Here is a 26,776-nt window from a genome sequence, read left to right on the forward strand (position 1 = left end):
AAGGTCAATATAAGTAAATGAATATATGATAACCCTTCCACAGGAGTAGCTTTTTCATATTTATTTCACAAGTGAATCTAATGATCACCATGAAACTTCCCTGGTTGATTAATTACATGAAGACAATGATATAGAATATTGGATAAAGCCAGACTCATTCTTATTTCATTTTGTTAACATTTTAAAGTCAAACGTTTCTAAATAAAGGAATATTCAATGTCCATACAGTAGCCTATGTATCATTGAATAAAATAAGAAAATACTGTGAACAGGCATAAAATGAAACACTTGTGGTCAAATTCATTTAAAAAAAAAGTACAAAAAAATAACCTTTTATACACCTCAAGTCAAAATGAACTAATGGTTTGCTTTATATGACACAAAGAGTTTGAAGGAAATATTTCTCAGGTGTCCACTCTTCCTGTATTCCATTCCCTACCATGTGATTCAGTTTGAAACTACAACTAAAGCCAAGTGCACAAATGTCAATATTAAAGAGTGATAGCAGGGAATAACAGTTTAACAATCTTCGTCTTTATTGTCATGAATAATCTGGTCAAGAGAAAACTACTCGATAATTACATGAATGAGTAAAAAAAAAACAAGTAAAACAGCAACTTGTGCAAGCATGAATTGGTCATTTCAGTATACACACACACACACACACACACACAGTAATCCAAGTACCACATTCATGGTAGTGTCAATGTGCCTCATCCCTCTTCCTCTTTAAACCGAGCTTATATTTTGCTTCCTCACCATATCAGCATAAAAACCATCTTTCTTCAGAAGCTCGTCATGACTCCCCTCCTCCACTACCATGCCATTATCCAGGACAATTATATTATTGGCCTTCTCTACCACACTCATTTTGTGAGATATCAACAGCACAGACCACAGGTCAGTTTTCAACAAGGCTTCGTGAACCTGTTCAGTAAAAAAGAGAATTAACGTTACATTTTGAATAATACAAAACAATATAGTAATAATAATAATAAAATAAAATAATAATAGAGTAACTAATGAACCTTTAAATTCACACACCATGCAAACTGTAAAAATCAAAATTTCACTTGCCACATTCATAGCATTTGCCATTTGGCCAATGACTAGTGGTAATAAATAACTTTTGTTTTTGTTTTTCTTACGTTATGTTCAGTCTCTGTGTCCAGGTCACTGGTGGCATTGTCCAGTATCAGGATCTTAGGCTGTCTGATTAAAGCTCTGGCAATGGCAATACGCTGCTTCTGGCCTCCTGACACCAGGCCTCCCTTCTGTCCCGCATCTATAGATCAAAATTATATGATGTTAACTTAACATACAGCCTCGTTACTTATTGAAATAGGAAAATGCCTTTTGTTCTTTCTCCTAACCAGAGTTGCCAGGCCAGACCTGTTTCATATCCATTTGGGAGTTCAGAGATGAACTTATGAGCACTAGCCAACTCAGCGGCCCAATGCATCTTCTCATCAGAAGCATCCTCGGAACCATACTTGATGTTCTCTTTCACGGAACGTGCAAACAGCACACATTCCTGGCTCACCACAGCGATCTAAAAACAAAACAGGAATAAAAGAAGGAAATTTGAATGGCGGCCTGCCTGTCAAATTCTTGAATCACGTCGTTGCACAGTATTTTTCAGAAACCTGACGGGAAAACACTGCTAAAAATTTGAAAAACGCAGCAGTGTGCAGGGACCTTAACTGCTTTTACCTAACTCTCATTTTCCTTTTAACATCCAACATGTTACAGATTATTTGTATTGCTAAAAGACAAATAATTAAAAATATTATAAAATATTAATTTGGAATCAGATTTCTGAAATACAATTAAAGTATTGCTGCACTTGATTGGCCACCTTATCGCATAGGTACTGGTCCTTGTAGCACTGCAATGGCTTTCCATCCAGTAGGATCTCTCCAGTTTGGGGCTGATAGTACCGTTCCAGCAGTCTCAAACATGTGGTCTTCCCTGAACTATTAAGCCCAACAAGAGCAGTGACCTGGCCTGGCTTCATCTCCAGGCAAACATCCTGCAGTGGAAGTTAAATGAATGAGAAGAATGTAGATGGATTTTCTTTTTTTATTTTATTGTACAGTAACTGATCACTTGCAATATGTATATTAGAATTTGTCTTGGTGAAATTAGTGTAAACTTAAATGGCAACACAAAGTCATGCCATATCAATAAGCTATGGTATGAGATATGAGAGTGTATGAGGACAGGATATGATAACATTCACTATACTAATTCCTGTAGACTTGTATACCTTTAGTGTTGCATCCTTTTTGCCAGCATAGGCAAATGTGACATTTTTGAACTGTACATGTCCATCCAGATGTTCAGGCTCCAAAGTACCGTCTGGAGGCACTTGGGGATTTCGATCCAAATACTCAAAGATCTTCTCAGATCCACCGATTGCCTTTTTCACATCTGGATAACAACGCATAATACTCTAGAAGAAAGGATGCAGATTAGGGATCACAACATCTGGGGGTCATGTTTTGGATAAAAACCCCCTTGATATCCAGACTGGAATGTGTACATTGTTATTTTTGTCAATGGTCTCACCTCCACAGCAGAGGCAAATTGTAGCTCATAAAGGATGAAGGACACCAGGTCACCACTGCTCACAGTCCCTCTGGTCACCAACAGACCTCCATAATACAGAATAAAGACCTTCAGGGCCAAACCGGACAACTAGAAGGACATAAATAATGTTCTTTGGCACAAGTCTCACATAGTTTGAAATGCTTGTTTTAATCTGCTTTGCATTCCACCTGGGTGGGGTTTGACACATTTACACAATACTGTATATGTAATAGTATGTATAATACTGGAGTGTCCAAAAGTCTAGACAATAAGTGGAAAGTATTTGAGTAAATTTAGTATTCTACCTTACATTCTGCCAACAATCTGAACCATCCACCTGTCACTCTAAATAGTCTAAAACAAAAGAAATACTCACACTATTGGCCCAGGTGGAGCATGCATAGGCTGCTGCTTCCTTTATATTGAGGTCAAAAGTATCGTCTAGCCGCTTGCTGTACTTCTCTGTCTCACCATCCTCATTGGCAAAGCTCCTCACTGTCTTAATGCTGGAAAAAACTTCAGTGGCCACTTGGTTGGCTTTAGCTAGTGATTCTCGAACCTCGGCAGAAAGTTTCTGAAGCATGGACATATTGATAATGTTGTTTATACAAATATGGACGATTATTCTTGAAAACAAGAAATAGAGTCTAATAATGTCATGGCCTCACTGTCCAATATTTAGCTATCGATAGCAAATCTTCGTGTGCAGTTTGTGATCAAATAACAATTCAGTGTTCAGAGGTGAAGCTGCACTATATAGCCTTCGGACATAATGTGAAAACAACAACAAATACGAAGCTCAAACACAATCAACAGTAATGGGTAGAATGAGGAGTACTGGGGCAACAACTTCACCTGGTGGAAGCTTCCGGAGAACTTTGGTATAACCCAGATGATGGGAAGTCCCATGCAAGTCAAAAGAGATAGCTTCCAGGACTGGCAGACCATGTAAAAAAAGACAAAGCTGACACGAGCAAAATACCACATCAAAAGACTCAGGTCGTCGCTCAAGGATTCACTCATGCTGTTGGCATCGCTGGTAATACGTGACACAATTTCTCCTAGAACAGGAAGTACATACAGTATTAGCACCATAGAGTTTAGACTTTAGAGTTTAAGTTTAACATGTTTTTTACAAATACATACTTTATGTAAATATTTTAGAATACAAACAAACAAATTAAATAGGACTTGAACTTGACAATTTTTCGCTCTGGCATATTCGTCTGGTGTCCAGGCTAGGCTGTGTAATTCGGAAGTTGACTTGCCTGAATTACTGGCATCAAAGAAAGCAATCTCCTGTTTCAGCACAGACTGGAAGACTATACCCTGGACTGAAGTATGGATGCAGCTCATGGTAATGTTATACATGAGGTCGCATGCAAACTCAAACACAGCACTGGAGGAGATAGCAAAAACAGTGAGTGAATGGAGACTGCACATTGTAAACATTTCTCAAAATGCATGTATAATATAGATAACACAATATTACTGTTACAGTACCAGAAATACTGTCACTTCTACCATAACATACTATAACAAGTAGTTAATTAATAATAAGAAATATAGATAAATATTAAATCAAGCGTTTTCAACAGTTAGAAATGAGCAACCCTGTGATGAAGACATCTTGTCTATCAAATCACCAAGTCGCTCAAACAATACAAGCAAGTTTAAACATACTGTCAAAGCCATGTGAGCAATGCTTTTTGCTCAACAAATACACAACAAATACCTTGCAACAGTCATCAGTGTCATAACTATAATGGCTGAAGTGAAAGCATCAGGAGTCTCTTCATTCATGATCCAATCAGCCATACGGCCAGTATACTGAGGGATAGCCATCTCGCCTGAGGACACAGTGCAGATATTTTAAGTAGACATACTGTACATTTGGAGCAACAGAATAGGTGTTACTGCCCCTGTCCTCTGACCTCTCATGTGATGAGCAAACATGTAAGTGTCACACATTATGCCACACAGGATGAGCAAACAAAATGCAAAGTAACGGGGGAAATGATCCATACATCCATCCATCTTCAACCGCTTATCCGTAGTCGTGTCAGGTAAATATTTTGTAGTTTACTCAACTACCGGTAAATACTGACACTTATAACCATTGCAATTATGTTTAACACAACATCAATTAATTGTTTTGAATAGGCCAAGGTGAAGACCCACATACCCCAGGAGGAGAGAGCAACAAGAATAAGCACAACAACAAAGCGACTGGAGTAGGGCAGCATGTATGCCATCAGTCTCTTCAGGGAGGCCCCACTGGTCTCCTTTGGTTTCTCACAGGTCATCTTTGTTAAAAAAGGCGAGATGTAACCTTTCCAGTAGAGCCAAGCCACTACCGTTATGATATAGTTCTGTAATAGCTGTAAAACAACAAGAAATGAGGGGTTTAAAAAATATATATATTATTTCATACATATACTGGTTTACATTCAAACTAGTTTAAGGGGGGAAAATGTAACTTTCACTTTAGCTTTGTGCTGAATAATTTATATTTTCAGTTAAACCATTACACAGCAACTACACACCCTTTCCCAGGAGTACCATCCCCACAACTGGTCCAAGGTGGACTGACCCAGCACCCAGAGAAGGCTGATGTAGACTGGACAGAGGAAACACAGGACACCAATGCTCTGGAGCCCCTCAAAGCCATTTATCCACGGTAGGCTTCCAGGGTAGGTGAAGATCAAAAAGGTGAAGAGCAAAAGGCCGGCCCTGACCAGCCCTCCACCCCACAAAGTGATGAAGGGATGATGGATGAGGAGAGGGGAAGACTGGGCTACGCTGATTGTGTATACCACACCCACGTCCAGGCACAGCAGAAGTGGATAAAACAAACAGCTCATTTTCCCCACCATGCCATACAGGTTCTGTAAGTACAAAGGTCAGTTGTGAATTTGAATGCATCCACAAAACAACCCTTTACCTGTTAAATCAATACAACAGGGTAAAAGGCTCATATATCAAAACACTTTTGTTTTGTGCTATATAGTTGTGTGCTAGCTAGTTTTGTGCTGTGTATTTGATGATTTTTATTTTGCATAGATGTGTACATTTGTATGTCTTTAAATCTTTTGATGAATTGAAAAACGAGGATCCTGATGCAATTGGTGTTTTTGGATTGGTTGTTGAAAATAATTGACATTTTCTGTTTCGTTTACTTTATTGTGTATACTGTATATCTCACAATTGTGAAAGTGTAGCTAAATAACTAGTCTGTTTACTGTATTATGCTACAACTCCATATCCAAACAACTATATTTGACTCACTGCATGTCCGCGTAATGCGCATGCTCAGCGTCCTCAACGGGGTTCTGGTAAGTGTAGTCGTAAATACAGCATATTCTGTACATTAATAGCTGTCATTTGCAAGTTACTACTTTCAGTACACTGAAAATGAAAATACAACTTTGTAGCTACAACATTATTGAAACAAATGTGTGTTGTTAGACGCTCATATCATGATACGGAACCAGCTCTACACGAGCATGCTACCGTGGTCGCTAAATGCTTTCTTGTAAAGAATAAGAATAGCATAATGTAGAGATACTAAATTAAGTCGCAAAAAGGCTAAGTTTAAACATTCCTCGATACCAAACTGGAACGCACCGAGTTCGCTTTCACGTCCAGCGTTTGCGTGAATGGTGGATCCTCACCCGACCGTCCTAGAGCTCGGCGTCTAACTATGAACTGTTGTTGTAGATGTTGTTGTTTTTACTCCAGAGTCCAGACCAATTAAAAATTGTATCTAGATTAATTACATGCTCACTACTATGTAACATGTAACTATGGCAATCGTTCGGCCAGTGCACGCGCTTTTGCTACCAGTGTGTAAAAACTGAAAGTGAAAGTGTATCATCTGAAGCCTGCAATGGAAATCCCCAGAGCTTGATCCACCATGGTCTGTCTGCGGGGACATTGTGGCTCAGAGTCCTAGGCTAAACTCAATTTTGTTGGCCTCGGTTACTTGGGAGGGACTGCGCCACTGTTTCTCCTAAACAACCCAGAACCGAAACTATAGGTTTTACCGTTACAACCGGCGACAACATAAGAAGAATAATAAGTAAAAAATTATAATCAACAAACTTCAGGTTGAAATGCATATCCATGTACAATGCTGCCACCACGTGGCCGTGCCCCATTCTGCACACTGTCTGCATACTTCTCTCCACATCAAACAAAGCACTCCTGTCCAATTCGCTTATTCCCGACTACATTCGGCGTGCGTATCTTTATATGTTGCAGAAGACATTTTGTACAAAGCCTGGAAATAATAGACCTCCCTGTTTCCTTCATTGGGCCTATGTTAAAATCATTTGACATTATAACAATGTAATATTATGTAACTAAAGACCATTGGCATCAATGCAGCTGTGTCCGATGTCCCCCCACTGGTTGAAGAAGCTACCACTGTACAAACCAAAATGTAGCTACTATCTATCAGGCTTTATTAATACGTGGACACATTGTTATTTTCCACCTCAACGGCGAGTGCGCATGCTCAGACATGGCAGCTGCCTTTTGGGAAGCAACAATTCATACCGTTAGTTTCAGGTATTTATTTGGCAAATCGACGACAATCATTAATCTACGGGCATTTGGATTGAGCACTGTGACTGTCGGCGTGACAATGGAGTGAAGTGACAGTGGGGGAAACGTGTTTTGCGAGCTGCCTCGATCTGGATGGAACCGACGGGTCTACGAGACGTTTTCAACTGTATAACATTGTGTAAGCATATACGCCCATGACGAGAGTAATTATGATGGCACGTCAGCCTAAATCGACAGTTAACAAGAATATTTCATCGTCACACATAACTTCGTATATAACGTAACAACATTGGTGTTACATTGTTTTAATTAATTCCTTCTTTTTTTGCTTCTCGAAAGCTTCGGGCCGATGCAGAACGAATAATGTAGGCCTGATTTTACATAGTTACGCGCGTGACGTTCCAGTGGTTCCACATAATCACATCTGGATTCGGATGCAGCAGTGGTGTTAGAAAATATGAATTATATTATATATATAAAATATTAGAATCTGTGAATCGTGAGTACTTGTCTTGGATTGTTTCGCTAGAAGCAGTAGGCTTAAAAGAAGCTGTTATTTCTCTTTTATAGCCTTTGCTGCAATGGACGATTTCGGTCATCCAAAAGCCAACAACAATGATCCCCATCATCCCCCTAATATGCATAGGCCTATCATCGATGCAGCTGGAATGCACCACCACATCCAACATGGTCAGTAATAGTATTCATATACTATGTGTTTTGCAATGCTTTTCTAATAACGCATAATATCAGGAATGTACAAATCATAACCAGGTGCCATTTGTTATTTCTCCAGGGCACTTACACGGTGGTGGCAGGAATTTTCATTTTGAGAAAGATGCCATGACCAGAAAACATTGTCACTCTGTAATTGCAGACCCACAGGCACTGATGATCGGCCACTCTGCCCAGTGCCCACCACATAATAATATTCCTTTAGCCCTTGATAATGGTAAGTGATAGAGTTGTTGTTGTTAGAGGCCTTGTCCCCCACCTACTTGGTCTACTGGCTCAAATGTTTATGATTGAGTCCACACATTTTATTTTTAAATAAAACATTCAATAATTTGTTTTACATGCAAATAAAATGATGGGAAAGGGGATGCCATGCCCTGCCCAACACTTTGACACGTTTTCATATTTGAATAATTAATAATAGTCAGATAGATTATGCACTTTATGCAGTCATACAGCAGAAAAGTAAAACTCATATCCACTCCATGAGTGACATGTTCAGGTGTCATCCTCATCCTTAGTTCGTTTTTAAGGGCCATTCACACAGAGTACTACAACTATAAAAATGTAGTTTTAAAAATCGTTCTAAGCCAAGTAGAAGACAGTGTTCACACACACACTATATAAATATATATAGGTTGTGGACTAACGCCCGGACGATTATTATTGTTAGCGCAACCTCAAATTGATGTTTTATTAAGCTCCCAACATGGCACTTTGTGAAAACCTTCCACACATGTTTTGGTAAAACAATTATTAAATATGTACCCAAAATGTCCATCCATATGCAGTAGGTGTGTTTAAATACTCAACCAGTGGGGAGAGCCTCACTCATTCCTAAAGCAAAGCAGCTCCTATAGTAGTTAACCGCTTAGAACCCAACAGACCTATAGGCCCAATCTGCACCGACAAGTGACACACTGTGAGCATATACAGATCTGGCAAAATGACAAGTAGCAATAATGCCAAATAGCAAATTGTCAATTCATCGAAAAATGTAATGACATACATGCAAAAACATCATAAACGGTTGGAAATCAAAAATAAGTGCTCTTAAGAGCTCTAAAGTTATGCATAATCACATCTGGATTTGGATGAGTGTGAGAAAATGAATTAAATTATAGTATTGAAATATGTAGGCCTACATCATGAAGCAGTAGGCTGATAGAAGCTGTTACTTCTCTTTATAGCCTTTGCTGCACTGGGGGATATTGGTCTCCATCCAAAAGCCACCAACAATGCCCCCCATATACATAGACCTACAGTCACAGAGACAGCTGGAATGCACCATATCCAACAGGGTCAGTAGTATTCATGTGTGTTTTGTAATGTTTTTCAATGACACATCAGCGATTTACAAATCATAACCAGGTGCCATGCGTTGTTTCTCCAGGGCACGTACACATCACTGATGCAAGTAGGCATTTTCATTTGGAGAAAGATGGCACTTCCAGAATACAGGGTCACTCTGTAATCACAGACCCACAGGCACTGATGATTGCCCACTCTGCCCAGTGCCCACCACAGAACTCTGGTCCTTTAGTCCTTGATAATGGTAAGTGATAGAGTTGTTGCGGGTCTTCACATCACTTTGCTACTGCATGAACCTGCTTGGTCTTCTGGTTCAAAATGTTTATTATTGAGTCCACATATTATTTGAAATATTAGTGTGTTAGTTCAAATGCTGATGGGAAAATGAGGAAGCACATGCTCAGACATGGCAGCGCCAGCTGCTAGTGGGAAGTATAACATTTGATAACGCTGGTGCAGTTGTTTGGTAAATAGAGAACAAACTCGTACATAATTTGGCAGGCATTTTAGTTGACCACAGCAATTGTCAGCATGATGGTGAAGTGACATGTGGAAATTAGTTTTGTGAGAAGCTTCGATCTGGATGGAACCTAAGGGTCTACAAGACCTTTTTAACTGTATAACATTGTAAGCATAAACGCCCAACTAGTGTTGAAGGCACTTTCTTTTTTTTCATGCCCGGATAATAATAATCACATCTGAATTAGGATACAGTGCAGTGGTGTAATATGAATTACGCTATTGAAATCTGTAAGCCTGCATCCAATACATTGTCTTGTGCAATCGGAAGCAGTGCGCTTAAAGAAACTATTGTCTTTTATAGCCTTTTCTTCAATGGAGGATATTGGTCTCCTTCCAAAAAACAACAATGTCCCTCATATGCATAGACCTACAATCACAGATACAGCTGGAATGCACCACATCCAACAGGGTCAGTATTCATTATGTGTTCTGTATTGCTTTTCAAAGTCAGCAATTTACAAATGATAACCAGTTGCCATGTGTTGTTTTTCCAGGGCACTTGCACATCAGTGATGGAAGCAGGAATTTTCATTTGGAGAAAGATGCCAGTTCCAGAATACATTGTCACTCTGTAATTACAGACCAAATGATGATGGCCCAGTGCCCAGTCTGCCCACCACAGCACTCTGTTCCTTTTGTCCTTGATAATGGTAAGCGATAGAGTTGTCAGAGAGGTCTTGTCCTCACTGAACATTACTTTGTTATGGACCTTCTTGGTACACTACAGGTTCTAATGTTTATGATTGAGTCATGGTTTCAGCAGTTTGTTTGCCGGAGCGTCTTTATTCTCTGTGTCCTATAATACATTCTTGGCACTTTGGCTATATCAGTGTGTGCGGACACTTTTAAGGGGCGCTAGCCCCTTCTATAAACAGCTTTTGTCCCCGCCAGTCTCAAGTTTTTCCATTGACGATGAACGGAGAAATTGCGCCAGAATTCCACTAAATATGACGTAAATTAAACATCAAACGCCATTGAGCAAATCAGCTAACTAATCACAGACAACAGGTATTCTGATAAAATGTTAATGTTTTAGTGCATTAAGAATTAGTATTAAATAAAAATCAAATTATATGGATCTCGGGATACACATGGGAATGCATGGTTCCAATGTGGATCTCGAAACTTCATGTTTGTGCTAAAATGAGGAAGGTACAAGAATAATTCAATGCAAGCAAGTATGGTCATCATCAGTCTACCTCTGAGGCCGGTTCCTCTTGTCCTTGTCACGGTGTGGTCACAGAGGTAGGACTCAAATGCAGAACGACCAGGCCAGGCAGAGAAATTAATGTTCAAGAGATTTATTTCTCAAAAACCCACATGGAAAAATCTGACCACAACATATACGACGACAAACTGACAAGGAGCTTAAAACACTGGGGCATAGACAAGACTAACTACACACAGGTGAACTGAAACACACAATCAACACTGGGATAGGCTAACAGACAACAGAACACAGGTGGCTAGGGTTACACTAATACAGGGAGGCGAGACAAGGCAGGAGACAGCAAACAAGGCAGACAGGAAACACTAGGAACAAAACTACAAAATAAGGTACAGAACACAAATACAAGTAATAAGTCCCAAAACACAGACAAAGTCAAAGGGCAGAGGAACGAACCGTGACAGTCCTCAAGCAAACACACAGCTGACATAGTGATATTGTCAAGAGATATGCCCATAGGTATCACTTTTTTTTAACCAGTGTTATTAAGTGGAATATACATCATACAGCACAGGCATCGTGGTGGGAGGTGCGTGACAGACAGGCAGGCAGCTGAAAGCCTGGTGACACACGGTTACAGATGTCCTGTCTGAAGTAGTCAAACCAAGGACAATGTTACAATAGTGATAAAATGAACAGCAGGATAACATCGGACCGATTATCTGTCTATGAGCAACGACGGCTCGCACGCGTCATTCAAAATCCCTATAGGGTTGTGTAAACACCCGCCCCCGCCTGTCAGTGTTGTCTGTACTGTGGACAGTTGTCCAGGGCTGCTGCCGTGTCAAAACCAACTCTGGGGCGTGTGCCGTGTGTGCGTGCGTGTGTGCACACAGAGACGTGTTTATGGGAGTCCCAGGAATACACAGACCCCCCCCCCCCCCCAGGGATTGCTCTGCAGACTACTTGCCTAATCATATTTACTTTGTGCCCTTCCCAAGCTCATCCGTTAACAATTCCTTCCCAATCAATAATGTGATCTATTATATTGCATTACCCACACTGTACCTAATTTGGTGTTCATATATTAGAACGGGTAAGGACTAGTAATAATACATTTATGAAAAAGTGTTTCATTTATTGGCGTAAATAAACTTGCTTTCACCTGGACGATCCCCTTTTGTGCCATGACTTGCTGCTAAACAACTCTGCTTCTTACAGCACGCCTTAATATGCCGGCCAACAGTGGGAGCATTGCTTCGGAGAAAGCAGGACCTGCCAGGAAGAGATCCAAATCCAAAGCCAAACCTAAATCCTCCAAACCCAGAGTGGCTGAACCATCTAAGTGGAAACAAAACCAGCAAAAACAACTGAGGATGGAGGGCAAAGCATATGTAAGCAAACGAAAAAAAGACGGTGAAGCTGTGACAAAACAACCAAGGAAAATAGGAGACACATGCACCTCAAAAGCATGCAAGAGAGCCTCCAACCGATTTTGCCACGACTTTAAGGAAGAAGTCAGACAGAAGATGTTCGAAGGCTTCTGGCAGGACATGAACTGGTCTCAGAGAAAGATATTTATCGCAGGATTAGTGGACCGGGTCTCGGTGGAGAGGACACGGGCAGCAAAAGAAAATTCACGGAGATCAATCTCAATGCGCTATCATTTGAGACTCAATGGCAAAAGAAAACAAGTCTGTAAGCACATGTTCCTGCGTACTTTGGGAGTTGGAGAGTGGTCTGTGCAAAGCTGGGCCCAAAAGAAGTATTTTAACAAAAAGACTGAACAACCGAAAAAGAAGTTAAAAAAGAAGCAGGAGATTCCTCAGACCACACAAAAAGAGACTGATCCAGCTGTAGCCACAAACACTGGGAAAGTAAACCAGGAAGGTAAGTTAATAATTAGCATATACACTGTGTATGCTTATTTAGCTCATGAAAAAACTGTATAGAGAATGAATATTTGATATCGCCCACACTATCAACCATTTTAAATGTTTGATGTATTATAGTAAATATCATCAATAAATGGTAGTGTTTAATAGTATTGATGACTTTGACCTCTTATTGTAGAACACGGCAATTCCTCTGACCACGACGAAAGCTTACCATTGGAGCCAATTGAGCAGGAGCAGGAAGGGCCTGCCAAAAAGAAATCCAGAGTTGCCAAACCACTGCAATGGAAGCAATTTAAACAGAAGCAACTTAGAATGCAGGGCAAATCGTATGTCACTAAAAGAAAAAAAGATGGCACCATCGTGACTAAGGAGCAGAGGAAAATGGGATCAGGGTGCTCCTCCAATGCATGCAAAAGAGCATCAAGCCGCTTCTGTTCTGACATCAGCGAAGACACAAGGAAGGACATTTTTGACAAATTCTGGAATGCCATGAATTGGACCGAAAGAAAAGTTCATATCGCAGGACTTGTTGACCGTGATATAGTGGAGAGAACACGAGCACCGTGGACACAGTCAAGAAGGACAGTGTCACTGCGCTATCACTTGATAGTTGCGGGTGACAGAAAACAAGTTTGCAAAAAGATGTTCCTCTCTACTTTTGGGGTTGGGGAGTGGTCTGTGCTCAACTGGGCTCAAAGCCCAACAAACCGGCAGACAGACTCAGCTGAAAACTTGGCAAAGGAGAAGAAACTGTTGCCAAGAAAATCCCCCAAAGCTTCGGAGCACCAAATCCTGAAGGAGTTCCTCGAGAGTTTACCAAAGGTGCCCTCATACCCTGGCAGCACTTCTATCAGTAAGCTGTATCTGGAGCCAGTGTTCTCCAACATGGCTGATGTGTATCGGCACTACCAAAATCACTGTTTAGAGAAACAAACCAAACCCCTCTCCCGACAGGTGTTTTGCGTTGTGTTTAAAAGGATGGATTTGGGCCTGTGTGATCCCAAGAAGGATCAAAGTTGTTCTACTTATAACTCAGCAGGGAACTTGTTCAATGAGCTTTGGGAAGAATACTGCATGGAAAGTGAAGCCGCAGGGGGGCCACACCCACAGAAAGCTGTAGTCCAATAGCAGCGGTGTCTGTCACGCCAAATTCTGAGTGGGCACAATTGGAGCGGGGAATGTAGGTCTTTCCCAAGAAAAAAAGCAAATAACACTATTTTCTGCTCATATCTGCATGACATTTACTGATTTACGGTTTATTATTTTTAAACTTCAATATATGGCTCAGTAATCTCCAACTTTATATTAGGCTAAAATACTGTGTATATTAAGAGATTTTGTCAATTATTTGTGCTGTTATTGTTATTATAACTATTATTCACTAGCTTCTGCAGCCATGTATCTTGTAAAAAAGCTAAATCTTGTCTGTTTCAACCAAACATTTTAAGGGGCACAAATTCACATACAAACACTACTGTATATTCGCAATGCAAATTAATTCAGAGAACAGATAACCACAGATGCAAGGAACCAGCCATCATGGTATTAGTTATTTTCAAAGAATGCATAGAAATCAGAATGTACAGTTGGGACTGCCGACACATAGCAGTATTTTTAGTATACAGATATTTTGTATCTGTATACCAAATGGAATATCAAATGGAATTCACTGGTTTGCTAACTATAACCTTTGATAGTGTTGGTAAAAAATATATATAATATCTCTTTTACTAATATTAAGTGCTTTGCAGTCACAAGTCATGACTGGCCTTCTACTGTAAGCTACTGGGATGAGGGATAGCTAACTACTATAGTAGGTAGCAATGACATAATTGCATATTATTTCAAAAATAATAGTCCCGTCCCGTCCCGTCCCCACACCAAAAAAAAAAAAAAGAAACCCCCTGCAGACCCTCCGTTTCAAGGGCATGACGCCACTGTCCCATGGGGATGGTCAAGAGCAGACGTTTCATGGTTATACATTAAGTTATACATTGTGTTGTGTGCCAAGAATGCATAATTTGTAATATTAATGTGTTAATTGTTGTGAAATGCATGGTAGAACCTACTATATGTGAATTGATGTAATGTTCTGTTCGGGGTCAAATGTTTTGCCAAACCAACCATCTTAAATTGAATTGTCATTAATAGGTTTGTTAAGCATTGGTTGTGGTTAACCAAAATACATTGCTGCCAGGAACAAGTCAACAATATTTGAAACAATCTAATCGTATAAGTAATCAAAAGGCTGTTTTAGTTTGTGGATTGAATTAAGTGCAATTATTTGTCAGATTTTTCCTTTTAATTTAACTTCTTTGAGATGTGTAATTGTTCCTCAGCCTTCATTTTCAGTTTATGAGAAAATAAATAACATGATTTGTTTTGTTAAATCATACCAAAATGTGTTTATCCTGATTTGACGTTTAAGAGATTTGGGAATCTTAATAAAGGTCATTTGGTCAAATTCAAACCACACTGTTGTCTTAACGTATACATTCTGCGTTGTAATAATAGTATGTTTGATCTAATCAAACTATTATGTGACGTGGAGTCTAAAGAAGGCTCATGGGCACTCGCACGCACGCACACACACACACACACAGGCAAGTGACCCACTGCTATTCTTCTGTACACAGTGGCAGGAAGTTGTCCAGATATCCGCAGGGGTTTCTGAAAAAGAGTGAACAGTGGGCGGGGTGGTTGTATTAGAAGGTGGGATGGGGGTACAGTCAGAAAAGACTGCTCACACAGTTCCATTGTGAACAGCGATACAAGTCCTGCCAGTTCACAGAACCACAGGGAATCCAGAGTGATTACTGTACACCCTAAAGTCACAACAACGTTCTGGATATAGAGGAGCCAGGTTTAGCTGAAGCAACAACCTGTACTGGACCACAGATACTGCTCGGAGGAGAGAAGAGAGTTCCAGGTGACCAGGGTGGTAAAGATGTTGGTTCTAAGGACACTTCTTCTGCTTGGCTTGAGCAGGCTGTATCAAGGTGAGCTATCTACACACCCACAGTACATGTCAACTGTTAAAAGTGTAGCAGGGCCTGCTATTTGAATTATGTTGTGCGATACAAGTTTGTTGGACCTTGTTTCATTAATCATACTCATCAGGTTAAAACTGATATTGACACTCCGCAAATTATAATGTTAGAAAGAAAGGCTGCATTTCTAAAAGTGGACATTGATTTGAGAAAATCCATCTGTTTTTGTCGATATGGCCTGCCACAAAGTACGCTTTCTTTTGCAGATATTAAAGAAGATCTATTAAACACATCTAATTTCAGCTCTATTGGTCATAGGCTCCGTCATGATTTTATGGTCTCGTACACACCTGCCAAGCCCCATTGTCCTATTCCATCACATTCCTCATCGCCACAGTGATGACCTTCAACCTTTATCAACCCAGCCCACTCCATTTCCTGTTGCTATTCGCCTCATCTGGTAACTTCCTGTTTGTGTCAGGCCCATTTCCTGTTCCCTTAACGGCCCATGTTAGCACCCACCTTTGAATGGCTTTCATTGTTATGAATGCTGGCTAACACTCTCAAACAATATGCACTTTGAAAATGTGGGTCAGATTCTAAATCAAAAGTACATATTAACCGCTTTAACCCTGGTGTACATAGTTTCGTCAAACATTCCCCCCCAAAATTAAAGAACGGAAGATCTACAAGGTCACATGCATAACAATGTGATGCATTGTGACCTTTGTGATCAGCTAGTTTTGAAAAATAATTCAAATGTTTGAATTGGGTTTAGGTGGTTGCTTGTTCAAGTTATCACCAAAGTGGTTTAATAAACAAACAGAAAAGAAAGTCATTGAGTCCGAGTGATGAGTAGATTGACATGGATTTGGGAAGTATTTCCTCACATCTTTCCAAACCATAAGTGTATTATAGGGAGCGTAGTAGTTGTTGTAAACTTTAAGTACTGTGCCGGCTGGGTGGTGTGTGACAATCCGGTTGAAGTATACCTTTGGTACAGCGACAGCGACGGCGGGCCTGGGAGAACAATAACGCGACACGAGACAGTATCACGCTAAAGGTTCACAACATTTATTACACACAGTTCTGGCAGTACACAATACATATCAAGTACACTGTGTACTCACGTACAAGTACACAGCCATGGGCGATCAGATTATAACAGTAGTTAGCAAGATCTTGTATGTTATCTACATTGTGAGTAAACATACAGAGTCTAATGTTCTTGGGTGACACAACATTGCCTCTGTCTCAATCCACATTGAGTTTTGTCTTTTTGAACACCAACTTATGTGTTTTATCTGTGCAGCCCAATAATAAATCTGTAAATTTGGTAAAGAAATGCCTCCCATGTTTTTTGGCTTCATCAATTTGGAAAGTTTTAGTCTGGGCTTTTTCCTGTTCCACACGTAAATGTGTGTGGTAAGTAGCAGGGAAGATTTTGGAATAGATTGTTTAAACGTGACATACATATTAATCCAAAAGACCATTTGCATTTTATTTGTAACACAGCTGCAGCAAATGACCCGTGGGGCCAGTGTCCAACCACCAGACAATGCAAGGGCAAGTTCGGCGACGGGTCCTGTGACAGGGAGTGCATGGAACCTGAGTGTCTTAGAGATGGTTTTGACTGCCTGAAGGACAGAGGCCATTGCAAGTAAAGCTCACCATGTTTATTATTCAGTTATTATCTAATACAGTCACTGGTTCTCAAAGTGTGGTCCAGTCCAGCCAAAGGGACCCTGTGACTCATGATAACAATCACTAGCCCTTACATGCTGTGTGCACACGTACTCTCTCTCTTTCTCTACATCTCTGTAAATCTCTGTACCCCTCTGTGCCCCGTCCCCATCTCCCATCTTCAGTCCAGGCCATATTCAGTACTGTCGTGATCACTACGCCAACTCCCACTGTGAACAGGGCTGTGACAGTGCTCCCTGTGGCTGGGATGGCAGTGACTGCTTCAGGCACCATAATACTCTGTGGGCTAAAGGCACCCTGGTCCTTCACACCACTGTACCCCTGCAACGTGGCACCTTTACCAATAGTTCCCTGTTGTGGGCTGTCAGTGTCCTACTCCAGACTCCTCTCAAATTGAGAGGTACCGCCCCCCTCGCTGTCAACAGGGACGTATTCACCTTTAATTCCCAGCAGCTCACCGACCTCTTGGCATCCTCGACTGACTCAAATGGGTGAGTATTCAGCTAAATGCCCAAATGGAAAATTGTTAGTTCATACCATTGGGTCACCGGGAGTGTAAAAGCGATAATTTCAGTAGGCATATAATAAGATCATAAGATATACTGATATACTATACATAGATCAACAAAATAGATGATTCAACTAACAAAAAAGCATGATAAATAAACAGATTCATGGCAAATGTATGTACCATCGCACAACTGTGTCACACATCGAATAAAGCACTACTAGCTCAAATTGCATTCATCACAACAAGGTCACAATGTACCTTGTGACCTTGTAGATGTTTTCAGCATGTGACATACGACAGTACGAAGTATGAATCAGGCTTCAGAGACACAGTCAAGGCAAGGACCTATAGGGTAATATGACTATGTATGTATATGTAGCACTCATGTGCTGTAATATTTGTACATACCACCCATCTATCAATACAAATGCTAATGGTAGTTTACTGGGGTTTTTTTAGGTCCCTCCTTTTTCTTCAAGTGGACAACAGGCCTTGCTCCCGTCTTCCCTCTACGTGTTTCCCCCATGCTAACGAGGCGGCCAGCTTCCTGCGAGCTGTGATGTCACTGAAGCCTGCTTCATTCCCCTCCTTTACAGAGCTTAAGGCCATCGTTGCTGTGAGAGGTATGAGGGAGGAAATAGGAGGCAGAGAAGAGGAAAACGTGGAACAGGAAACCAAAGGTAGGCCAACATGTCCTGTCATTACAAAGCATGTTCTGTGTGTGTGTGTGTGTGTGTGTGTGTGTGTGTGTGTGTGTGTGTGTGTGTGTGTGTGTGTGTGTGTGTGTGTGTGTGTGTGTGTGTGTGTGTGTGCGTGCGTGCATGCGTGTGCGTGTAGTCATGCATATATGTGCGTGTGTGTACTTGGGCACACATAGACATAAGTGGGTTAACAAGCCCATACTCTTGCCGCACACACAATTGTTGAATTCCGTCCAACCCAAATATTACTCAATGCTCCTCACCCCTCAGTGGTTTTGTTCAGTTTTTGGTGGTCATGTTTTTTCAGACTTTCAGAGCTTCATTTTAAATATGCAGTGATAACTTTAGGCTGAGGCATTGAAGAGAACTGTAGTCACAACTCGTGTCATCTCCTAAGCAACAAAAGTCGCTTCAACCTCCGCACTGTAAACAATTCCTACTATCTAATATTGTTTGACATACCATATTGTTTGACATACCAAGAGGCCAAGTTACAGACAGCCACTGCACTAAGTTTATCAAACTGACACATAGAGACCTGCAGGTTCCCAAATACAAGTGCACAGACATGTTTAACCATATTCACACATATAAATGAAAAACCGTATCAAAACGATGGGACGATGTGAAAATGCAATGTCAGTACATTCACCTTCAATTGCTATGAATATTCCATTCTCTTCTCACAGAGCCAACACCTGCGTGGCTGTGGGGTGTGATCGCTGTGGCCATTGGTCTGACACTGGTCCTGGCCCTCGTGGTGTTCCTGGTGACGAGGAGGGTGAGGCGGCAGCGAGCAGAGCGGGAAGGGGGAGACAGGGTGAGACACAGGTCCACTGTGACCGACAGCGATGGCGGCACCAAGGCTTGGGCGCAGCATGTGTCCCATCGAGACCACAGGGTCCGGAGCGGGAGGGAGAAGAAAGACAGGAGTGGTTTGAGGAAAAAGATGAAAGCCAAGGAAGCAGAGAAGAAGAGACGTAGGGAGCCGCTGGGGGAGGATGCCATGCGAATGCGGTGGGTGAAGCTTTACTACAATTATGTAGTTGTGAAAATTGGCCAGCTGTTAATGCACTTTGCCTTTGTCTCTTTGCCATTACAAGTTTAAAGATGGCGTGCTCGCCGTGCTGTGACTTTTGTACTTGTTCTGTTAATGTGTCTATGGAGTTAATAACTTCAAATTAGAAATTTGAAATATGTCTTCCCTCCCTGTGTATTTTTTATTTCTCAAAAGGCCCAATCGAGGTCCAGGTCAAAAGGCCCAATCGAAATGACAATCACAATATCATCTCCTCCCCGAGTGGTTTTCATTGATTGATTGAAATATTTATTAACAGTTTGTAGAATTACAGTACATTTCAAGCACAAACTCAATACAAAGACTGTTAACTGTGAGTGGACGACCCAATTAAGCATTACACTTGTTTACAACAGGGTCCACATTGTTCAATTCATCAAATGGTTAGCCTAGCCTGGCTAATAAGCCAGACTCAAATCATATACTAGCCAGACCGAATCAGCCGTCATTGTCACATTTGACAATGTATTTAAACTTCTTCTTCTTTTTGTTTGCTTTGTCAGATAGAAAAGTGCAGTATACATTGTGTCCTTCTGCTGTCAATGTGTCCACCATGATGAGGTGGTATATGCTTCACTTCTCCATTAGTACCCAATGTCTGAATATTATGACAGCCCTCCATTGTTTCTGTAGGACATGAGAGGATGTTTAGTCTGTTAAAACAATGATGTAATTAAGGACGGATAGGCCTATATGCCTCATAGCCAGGCCTATAATGGTTTCAACTATTGCGCTGTATAGTTCTACCTTTTATAAAAGCTCCTTCTAAATGTTACTATTTTTGAGGGGCGCTAGCCTCTCCTACAGGTTTAATGTTTGTTTTTAGGGGGAAAATTTGTCATCTTGTCCCTAACACAAACATTAAATGCCATTAACAATGAAGAGAATTTAATGTTTGTGTAGGCACCGTTTGTTTTACATCACCATTACATCACCTAATCAACATGAGTTAGACTTTCATATATTAGCGCCCCTCACTTTACACGGGTGTGATTTTTAGTCTACATGGACTTTTAAACTTATTTTTAATAGGGAAAGCTGGTTGTTGTATTCAGCTCTATACTACTAAATGTATGAATATAAAACTGAAAACTCAAGTACTGTCTGTAGTACTGTCTGTAGTACGGTAGTACCCACACATGGGTGCCTCCCTCAGGCAGACTTGTGTGAAGCAGTGAGAACATTGAGACACCCAGACATTAGTCCTTGAGAAAGGAAAACTTTCTGCCTAGCTTTTTCCATGCCTAGCTTTTTCTGGCCCTCTTCTTCAACTTATAATCACTTAAGCTTACATTGCTATTTTGAAAAGTGCTATTCATTTTTGACCATTATGGCTTATAATGCTGTGGCAAAAATAGATTCAATGTGGTTCAGTTACCTTACCACTGCCATAAACATTGACAAATTACCCTTTAACAAACATTCCCAACCATTTGCAAATGATTCTATTTTGACTTGACCTTGCACCAATTTTAGACCTCTGAAAAGGGACCTGGATATAGGAAGTGACACAGACTTCACGCAGAGTTCAATGGAGGACATAAATGCTCGTTGCTCCAGACGTCAAGAGGATGTGTCCATCCGTGACCACAGGATCCAGGAGCAGAAACACTTCAGATCTGGCCACTCGCAGCCCCATAGGTCGATACAACGTAAGCAAATGTCCTGGTTTTTCTGTGTTATTTCTTAATGACTGTGCCCATATAAGAAAAGTGGAAAACACCATAGACATTAGTCTGTACAACGAATATCTCTAAATTCTGTTCTTTTAAGCAATAATCAATATATCGCAACTTTCAACTGCTGCTGGGAATCAATTCCTTGGGTAAATAGTTTTAGTTTACCTATACACCCAGATACTCCCCAGAGATTTGTTACTATTATACCCATGTAATGTCAGTTCAGCACGCAATGGCGTACGTGCTTATATTGATCGTATTGTCGTATTGTCCCTAGTAGGGAAGATAACGTCAAATAAGGTCTCGCTCTCTCCCCCTCGTAAATAAAGCCTGCATGGGTTTTGGTAATAATATCAGATCCATCTTAAACGACTCAATTATAAATGTACCGACTGTTGTTCTTCCTCAGCTCCACCAATAGGATGGGAGAGGAGTGCCGTCCCGCCTCCTCTTCTCAGTCCTCCACAGCAGGTAATCATCCTCTTCATGCTCCTTTTGTCTCCTTCTCTGTGGTGAAGGAGAGTCAAACTATAATCAACTTGTTTTTTCATTTTTGAGGGGCACTATATTCAGCTATTAGTGTAGATTTTCGTCAAACATTAAATTCCCATTGACAATGAATGGAGAATTTACGTCATGTGTCTGAGCAAATCGACATGATGAATTACGATGATAAGATCGCCCCTCACTTCATGCGGGTGTGATTTCTGTCCTCTATTTAGTCATTGCCAATTTCTGACTATGTTGCATAGTAGCATACGAATAAACACACACAAGATCCGGATAGTTTACTGGATGTACTTGTGTTCTCTTTTTCTCACACTTGTGATTTGTGCTGAATGTGCTTACAAATGAAATAAATTTGATGTGATGTGACAGTGTTACTTTGGAAGACGTGCATACTTTTATGCAAGGATTACTCATTGCTGTTCTTCATTTGACAGACAGCCCCGGTGCAGTGGTGCGGTCCTGATGGTTCGGTGGTTCTGATCAGAGCAGTCCGTAGTGGGCTAGACAGAGTGGTGCTGGAGTTGTTACGAGCAGGAGTGCCAGTCAACAACACAGACCACACTGGTACAGTACAACCTCACTGTCTCACAGATTCAATGATCTTGATGATCTTTGAGCATGTTGACAGACAGACAGACAGACAGACAGACACTGTGTCCACCAGAGGGTGCTGCAACTGTGCACAGTTCTAGGTTTTCTTTCTTTTGTATATCATTTTTATATAGGTAAACTGCTTTAAACATTGTCTGGTACTACAGGTTAAACACAGGTCTTCCAACACATGATCACAGACTGAACAGGAACCAATTTAACAATGTAGCCCCATTTGGAACCTCTCCCTCCGCTGTATAGCTCAGAGATGAGGTTCCACAGCGTAGGGTGCCAGCAGATGACGTGATGACACCCGCAGATATTGTCGAATATTGTTGATTCTTACCTTTTTTCGCACATCGCATCCAACAAGTAAAGGTTGCCCCCCTGCTCTCAGATGTTTTAAAATGTAGAGGTAGGGGCCTAAAGAAAATCTAAGCGACAGTTCAAATAGTTCCGCATGCGCAGTACTGCTCCCGTTAAGATTGCATAGGCAAACATGGCACATACTACTATGGCAAAGAAAAGCAAAGTTACTATGTTTACCCAGGGTAACTGGACTAAGCTCAATAACTTGTTTACAGCCAGGCCCTGCTCATAGAACATTTCATGGTAGGGGTGCCTTGCTCAAGGGCACTTCAGCGGTGGTAATTTTAACGTGCCAGTCCGGGGATACGAACTAGCGACCTTCCGGTATCAAGACCGCTCCGCAAACCATTCGGCCACCACTGCCGCTATGGTATATATTTATACCCAATGTCATGGTATAATGCTTTATTAGTAGGCCTATCCTATAAAAAAAATATTACCTTATACACCCGCTCCCGCACACAGAGTGTTTGAGTAAACCGATGTAACTTACCCCATGTCTCTCACGTCCCTTTTTGTGTCCCTCTCCTATTCTGATCATTTCCCCTGTCTTCTCTCCCTCTCTCTCTCACTCTCTCTCTCTCCAGCACCCCTTCTGCCCCCCCCTGACTCAGAGCAAAGTTAATGTGATCTAGTGTCCACGTCCAGGCATGGGTGGATGGACATATTAACCTTGTTGTTTGTCTCTTCTTTGTTCAGGCTCTCTCTCCTTTCGTGGTCTAGCAATCTTCATATTTATTTATTTCTCTGACTTACTATTTTTCTCACTGATGATGTCTTTCCCTCTTGCTACCTCTCTCTTCCTCACATCATCTATCTTAATGTCTACATTTTCTCTCTTCACTTTCTGTTTCTCTCTGTGAGAGACTGAAGCATATTTCTCCCTCTCCTCACCTCTGGGCTTTGACTCTATTATGTAATGTTTGTTTACTAGCTGACTACCTCCCTCCCTTCCTCCCCCTCACCCCCACACTCTGAATACACTCTCTCTGTCCCAGGGAGGTCCGCTCTGCACTGGGCAAGCTCAGTAAACCACCTCTCCCTGACACGAACCCTCATTCGCTATGGGGCGGTTGTGGACCTGCAAGACAACAAGGTTATTAATGTTGTTTTTTCTATTATGGTTGCAGCCTGCTTTTATTCTTTTTATAGCCTAATCATGCAATTAATTTGTTCCTTTCTATACACAGTACGTCAGTGCGTAGTGTTCAATTTCTTTTCAATGCTAAAGATGCTAACACTCATATGATGCTTTAAATGGACACTATCACGCCAAAATCATGACGGAAAATTCCCCTTTCTTTCGGTTTTGGTCTTTTTTGGTGTTCTACTTCCTACACATTTCCCATAATGCAGTTTGTGACCACAGCCTTTTTAAGTCAAGATCGATCAATAGTTGTAGTTTCACACCTGTGGATTTTACGTCAGTCACATCACTGGGGTAAACTTTTCATCACAATGTTTGGTGATAATATATTGTACATTTTGTCCACTAAATGGCAATAAGGATATATATGTTATGGTTATGATCCCGCTCTCTTAGGGCGAGACTCCTCTGTTCCTCTCTGCCATCCACGGCTGCTACGATACCGCTAGGCTTCTCCTGCTTAATGGTGCCGATGTAGACCTTCATGACCGGAGGGGGCGTCGACCCCTCGACGTGGCCCGTGAGAGTATGCACCACCAGGTTATGGAGCTACTATTAGCTCACAGAGCTCAGCGAGGGCCCGTTCCAGTGGAGCAGGCCAATGATATGCTGTGGGAGGAGCGTGCTCTGATGTATTCTTCATGGGTGGGATCGCCAGGTCTGAATGGGAGAAGCGCCTCCTTCTCTGGAGTCATAGGCCACCGAGATATGACCCCACCACCACAGAGGTGAGCCTTTCAGATCCGGAATATCATCGCTGTCAGGTAGAAACCCTTCTATATCCCAAAGCGGTTATTTTTCAGGAAATGTGTTTTAGTCTCAAGCTCTTAATACTTTTCATTGGTTCAATATAAAACCCACAGATTAAAGGCTTATTCATAGTCCAGTTTTTGGTGAAGAGGTGACGACCGAAAACTACAACACATGACGTCACACTGCGGTGGTCACTGCTCACATGCACAACACATCTCTCTGTTTTTACTAACCACCGTTTCGGTGGTCACCTATTCAGCGGAACCTGGACTATGAATAGGCCTTTAACTACACACCTTTTTTAATAGCTAAAATAGCCAATCTAAGCTCACAACGAGTCAAGCCACGATGTGTTGTGAGCTTGTATATCTCCTTTCTTAGAGTAGGGCATTTAATTACGAGAAAAACATAGTAAGTTTCAGATATGGAGATACAACGTTTCTGCCTGACAGCAACCGCATGATGAGGTTCATCATGAGTGATTCAGAGGGTTTCACTTTTTACATTTGCATTATAGAAAGTCATAGATTTTCCAATATTCCAGACAATGTATGTAAAATATTTGGATTACAATCCAATTTAGTGCTGGATATTTCCCTCTTGTCTTTTCAGTGACTGGTCAATGGGCCGGGGGCAATACCCCTCTCCTCAGAATTGGCGTCCACAGCTCAACCAATCTGCAACAGCATTGGTCCCTCCAAGGGTCATGGGTCGTTCACCTAGACCAATAAGCACCTTACAGGAAGTGACCTCAGAGGACGAGGACAGAGAGAGGCCGCAGGAAGTCACAAGAGCATTAACACCTCACTTCCTATCACCCCAGCCGGCTCCCCGGCAGCGCTCCTTTTCTTGCACACAGCATGCATTGCAGCGTCGCTCCAGTGGCCACCAGCCTGAGCCCAATTATGTCATTGTGACAGATAAAGCAACTAATGAGCCTATAGAAAGAGCTATCGTTAGCCTGCCCACCCAAGCTCCCACTCAGTCAGAGCGTCAGCAACCTGCAGATAATAGTGACAATCCCATCAGAACTGAGACAGCTAATTCTGAGCAGAAATCCAGATCTGAGAGACTGAACAACGCCGCTGACTCTACACAAACAGCCCTATAGGAGTCGGAAATCAAATAACCCTATATAAAATAAATAACTTATTTCCCTTGATGTAATGTCACAGGGTAATTTACTTTTGGTTGGGCCCAAAGCATGTTGTGAATATTTTGGTACCAAATGTACATACAGGTATATTATAGATGCAGCTATAATGTATAACATTATGTTTTCTTAATATGGGTCACATTGTACAGGAAATACTTTTCATTGTTGTGGGAGAACCATACTGATATATATAATAAATATTGTGTTACACAAATTAAACAGTCAGGTCTTGGGGGATCTATAAATTCATAGAACCTGTGTGTGCGTGCGCGTTGTCTGTCTGTCTGACTTTCCCTGTTAGGCCGCACAGGGTTGCCCAAAGGTAGATCTACCAGATCACAAAGACTGTGCAGGTAGATCACATGACATGCATTGCCCATAAAGAATATTTAATTTAAATATTAAAAATATATATTTTTGGCATCTGCCACTTGAATTAAGGTGACTTGATTGATTGACATCAAAAAGGGCCTGTCAGCTCAAGCCCACAGTGCAATATTTAGTTTTCAAGAGTGTTGCTGTGCACAGATGTCAGAATTATACAAATTAAATACAAAAAACTCTACCTATTCCATTTCTCTCCCTCCATTTCCCATTCCAAGTGCATTTGTCTTACTCAATGTCTGCCAACGACCTACTTGACTCCTTTTTTAGCAACTCCCACAGCGCCAACGACGTCTTTGTCATCTTTTTCAGACGTGTATAACGTTGGGCATTTTTTTCTTCTTTTTTTTTTACAAAAAAATATAAATTAAAAAACAATAAAAAAATGTATAGAAACTGGCGCTCAGG

At 41.2% G+C, this 26,776-nt stretch overlaps 3 protein-coding genes across 4 annotated transcripts; 2 read left to right on the forward strand and 1 right to left on the reverse strand.

The window, feature by feature from the left end:
* Window positions 1-518: 518 nt before the first annotated feature.
* tap1 (transporter 1, ATP-binding cassette, sub-family B (MDR/TAP)) lies at window positions 519-6,535 on the reverse strand. The gene is made up of 13 exons (XM_080768865.1): window positions 6,220-6,535; window positions 5,139-5,480; window positions 4,778-4,973; window positions 4,328-4,442; window positions 3,861-3,991; window positions 3,448-3,653; window positions 2,969-3,166; window positions 2,572-2,700; window positions 2,270-2,455; window positions 1,859-2,032; window positions 1,393-1,552; window positions 1,149-1,285; window positions 519-927 (listed from the first exon to the last, which is right to left on the reverse strand). The coding sequence occupies exons 2-13, from the start codon at window positions 5,466-5,468 to the stop codon at window positions 730-732; spliced, it is 2,160 nt and encodes a 719-aa protein (XP_080624991.1). The 5' UTR covers window positions 5,469-5,480; window positions 6,220-6,535; the 3' UTR covers window positions 519-729.
* LOC308319052 (uncharacterized protein) lies at window positions 5,876-15,259 on the forward strand. The gene is made up of 9 exons (XM_080768864.1): window positions 5,876-5,927; window positions 7,732-7,851; window positions 7,958-8,113; window positions 9,087-9,197; window positions 9,290-9,451; window positions 10,031-10,138; window positions 10,224-10,379; window positions 12,119-12,787; window positions 12,971-15,259. The coding sequence occupies exons 2-9, from the start codon at window positions 7,743-7,745 to the stop codon at window positions 13,921-13,923; spliced, it is 2,424 nt and encodes an 807-aa protein (XP_080624990.1). The 5' UTR covers window positions 5,876-5,927; window positions 7,732-7,742; the 3' UTR covers window positions 13,924-15,259.
* Window positions 15,260-15,558: 299 nt separating this feature from the next.
* On the forward strand, window positions 15,559-26,358 carry notchl (notch receptor, like). Of its 2 annotated transcripts, XM_080769270.1 has the most exons (11): window positions 15,559-15,794; window positions 17,301-17,445; window positions 17,654-17,980; window positions 18,460-18,680; window positions 19,391-19,718; window positions 21,256-21,431; window positions 21,868-21,929; window positions 22,403-22,532; window positions 23,927-24,024; window positions 24,472-24,803; window positions 25,441-26,358. In XM_080769270.1, exons 1-11 carry the CDS (start codon window positions 15,743-15,745, stop codon window positions 25,937-25,939), a joined length of 2,370 nt encoding a protein of 789 aa, XP_080625396.1. In that variant the 5' UTR covers window positions 15,559-15,742; the 3' UTR covers window positions 25,940-26,358. The 2 variants fall into 2 exon arrangements, with proteins under 2 accessions (XP_080625396.1, XP_080625397.1); XM_080769271.1 differs by lacking the exons at window positions 15,559-15,794; window positions 17,301-17,445 and having other exon boundaries at window positions 17,852-17,980; window positions 18,597-18,680.
* Window positions 26,359-26,776: the final 418 nt, after the last annotated feature.

This window comes from Protomyctophum bolini (assembly GCF_963924005.1).
Source record: "Protomyctophum bolini genome assembly, chromosome: 7".
Taxonomy (NCBI): Eukaryota; Metazoa; Chordata; class Actinopteri; order Myctophiformes; family Myctophidae; genus Protomyctophum; species Protomyctophum bolini.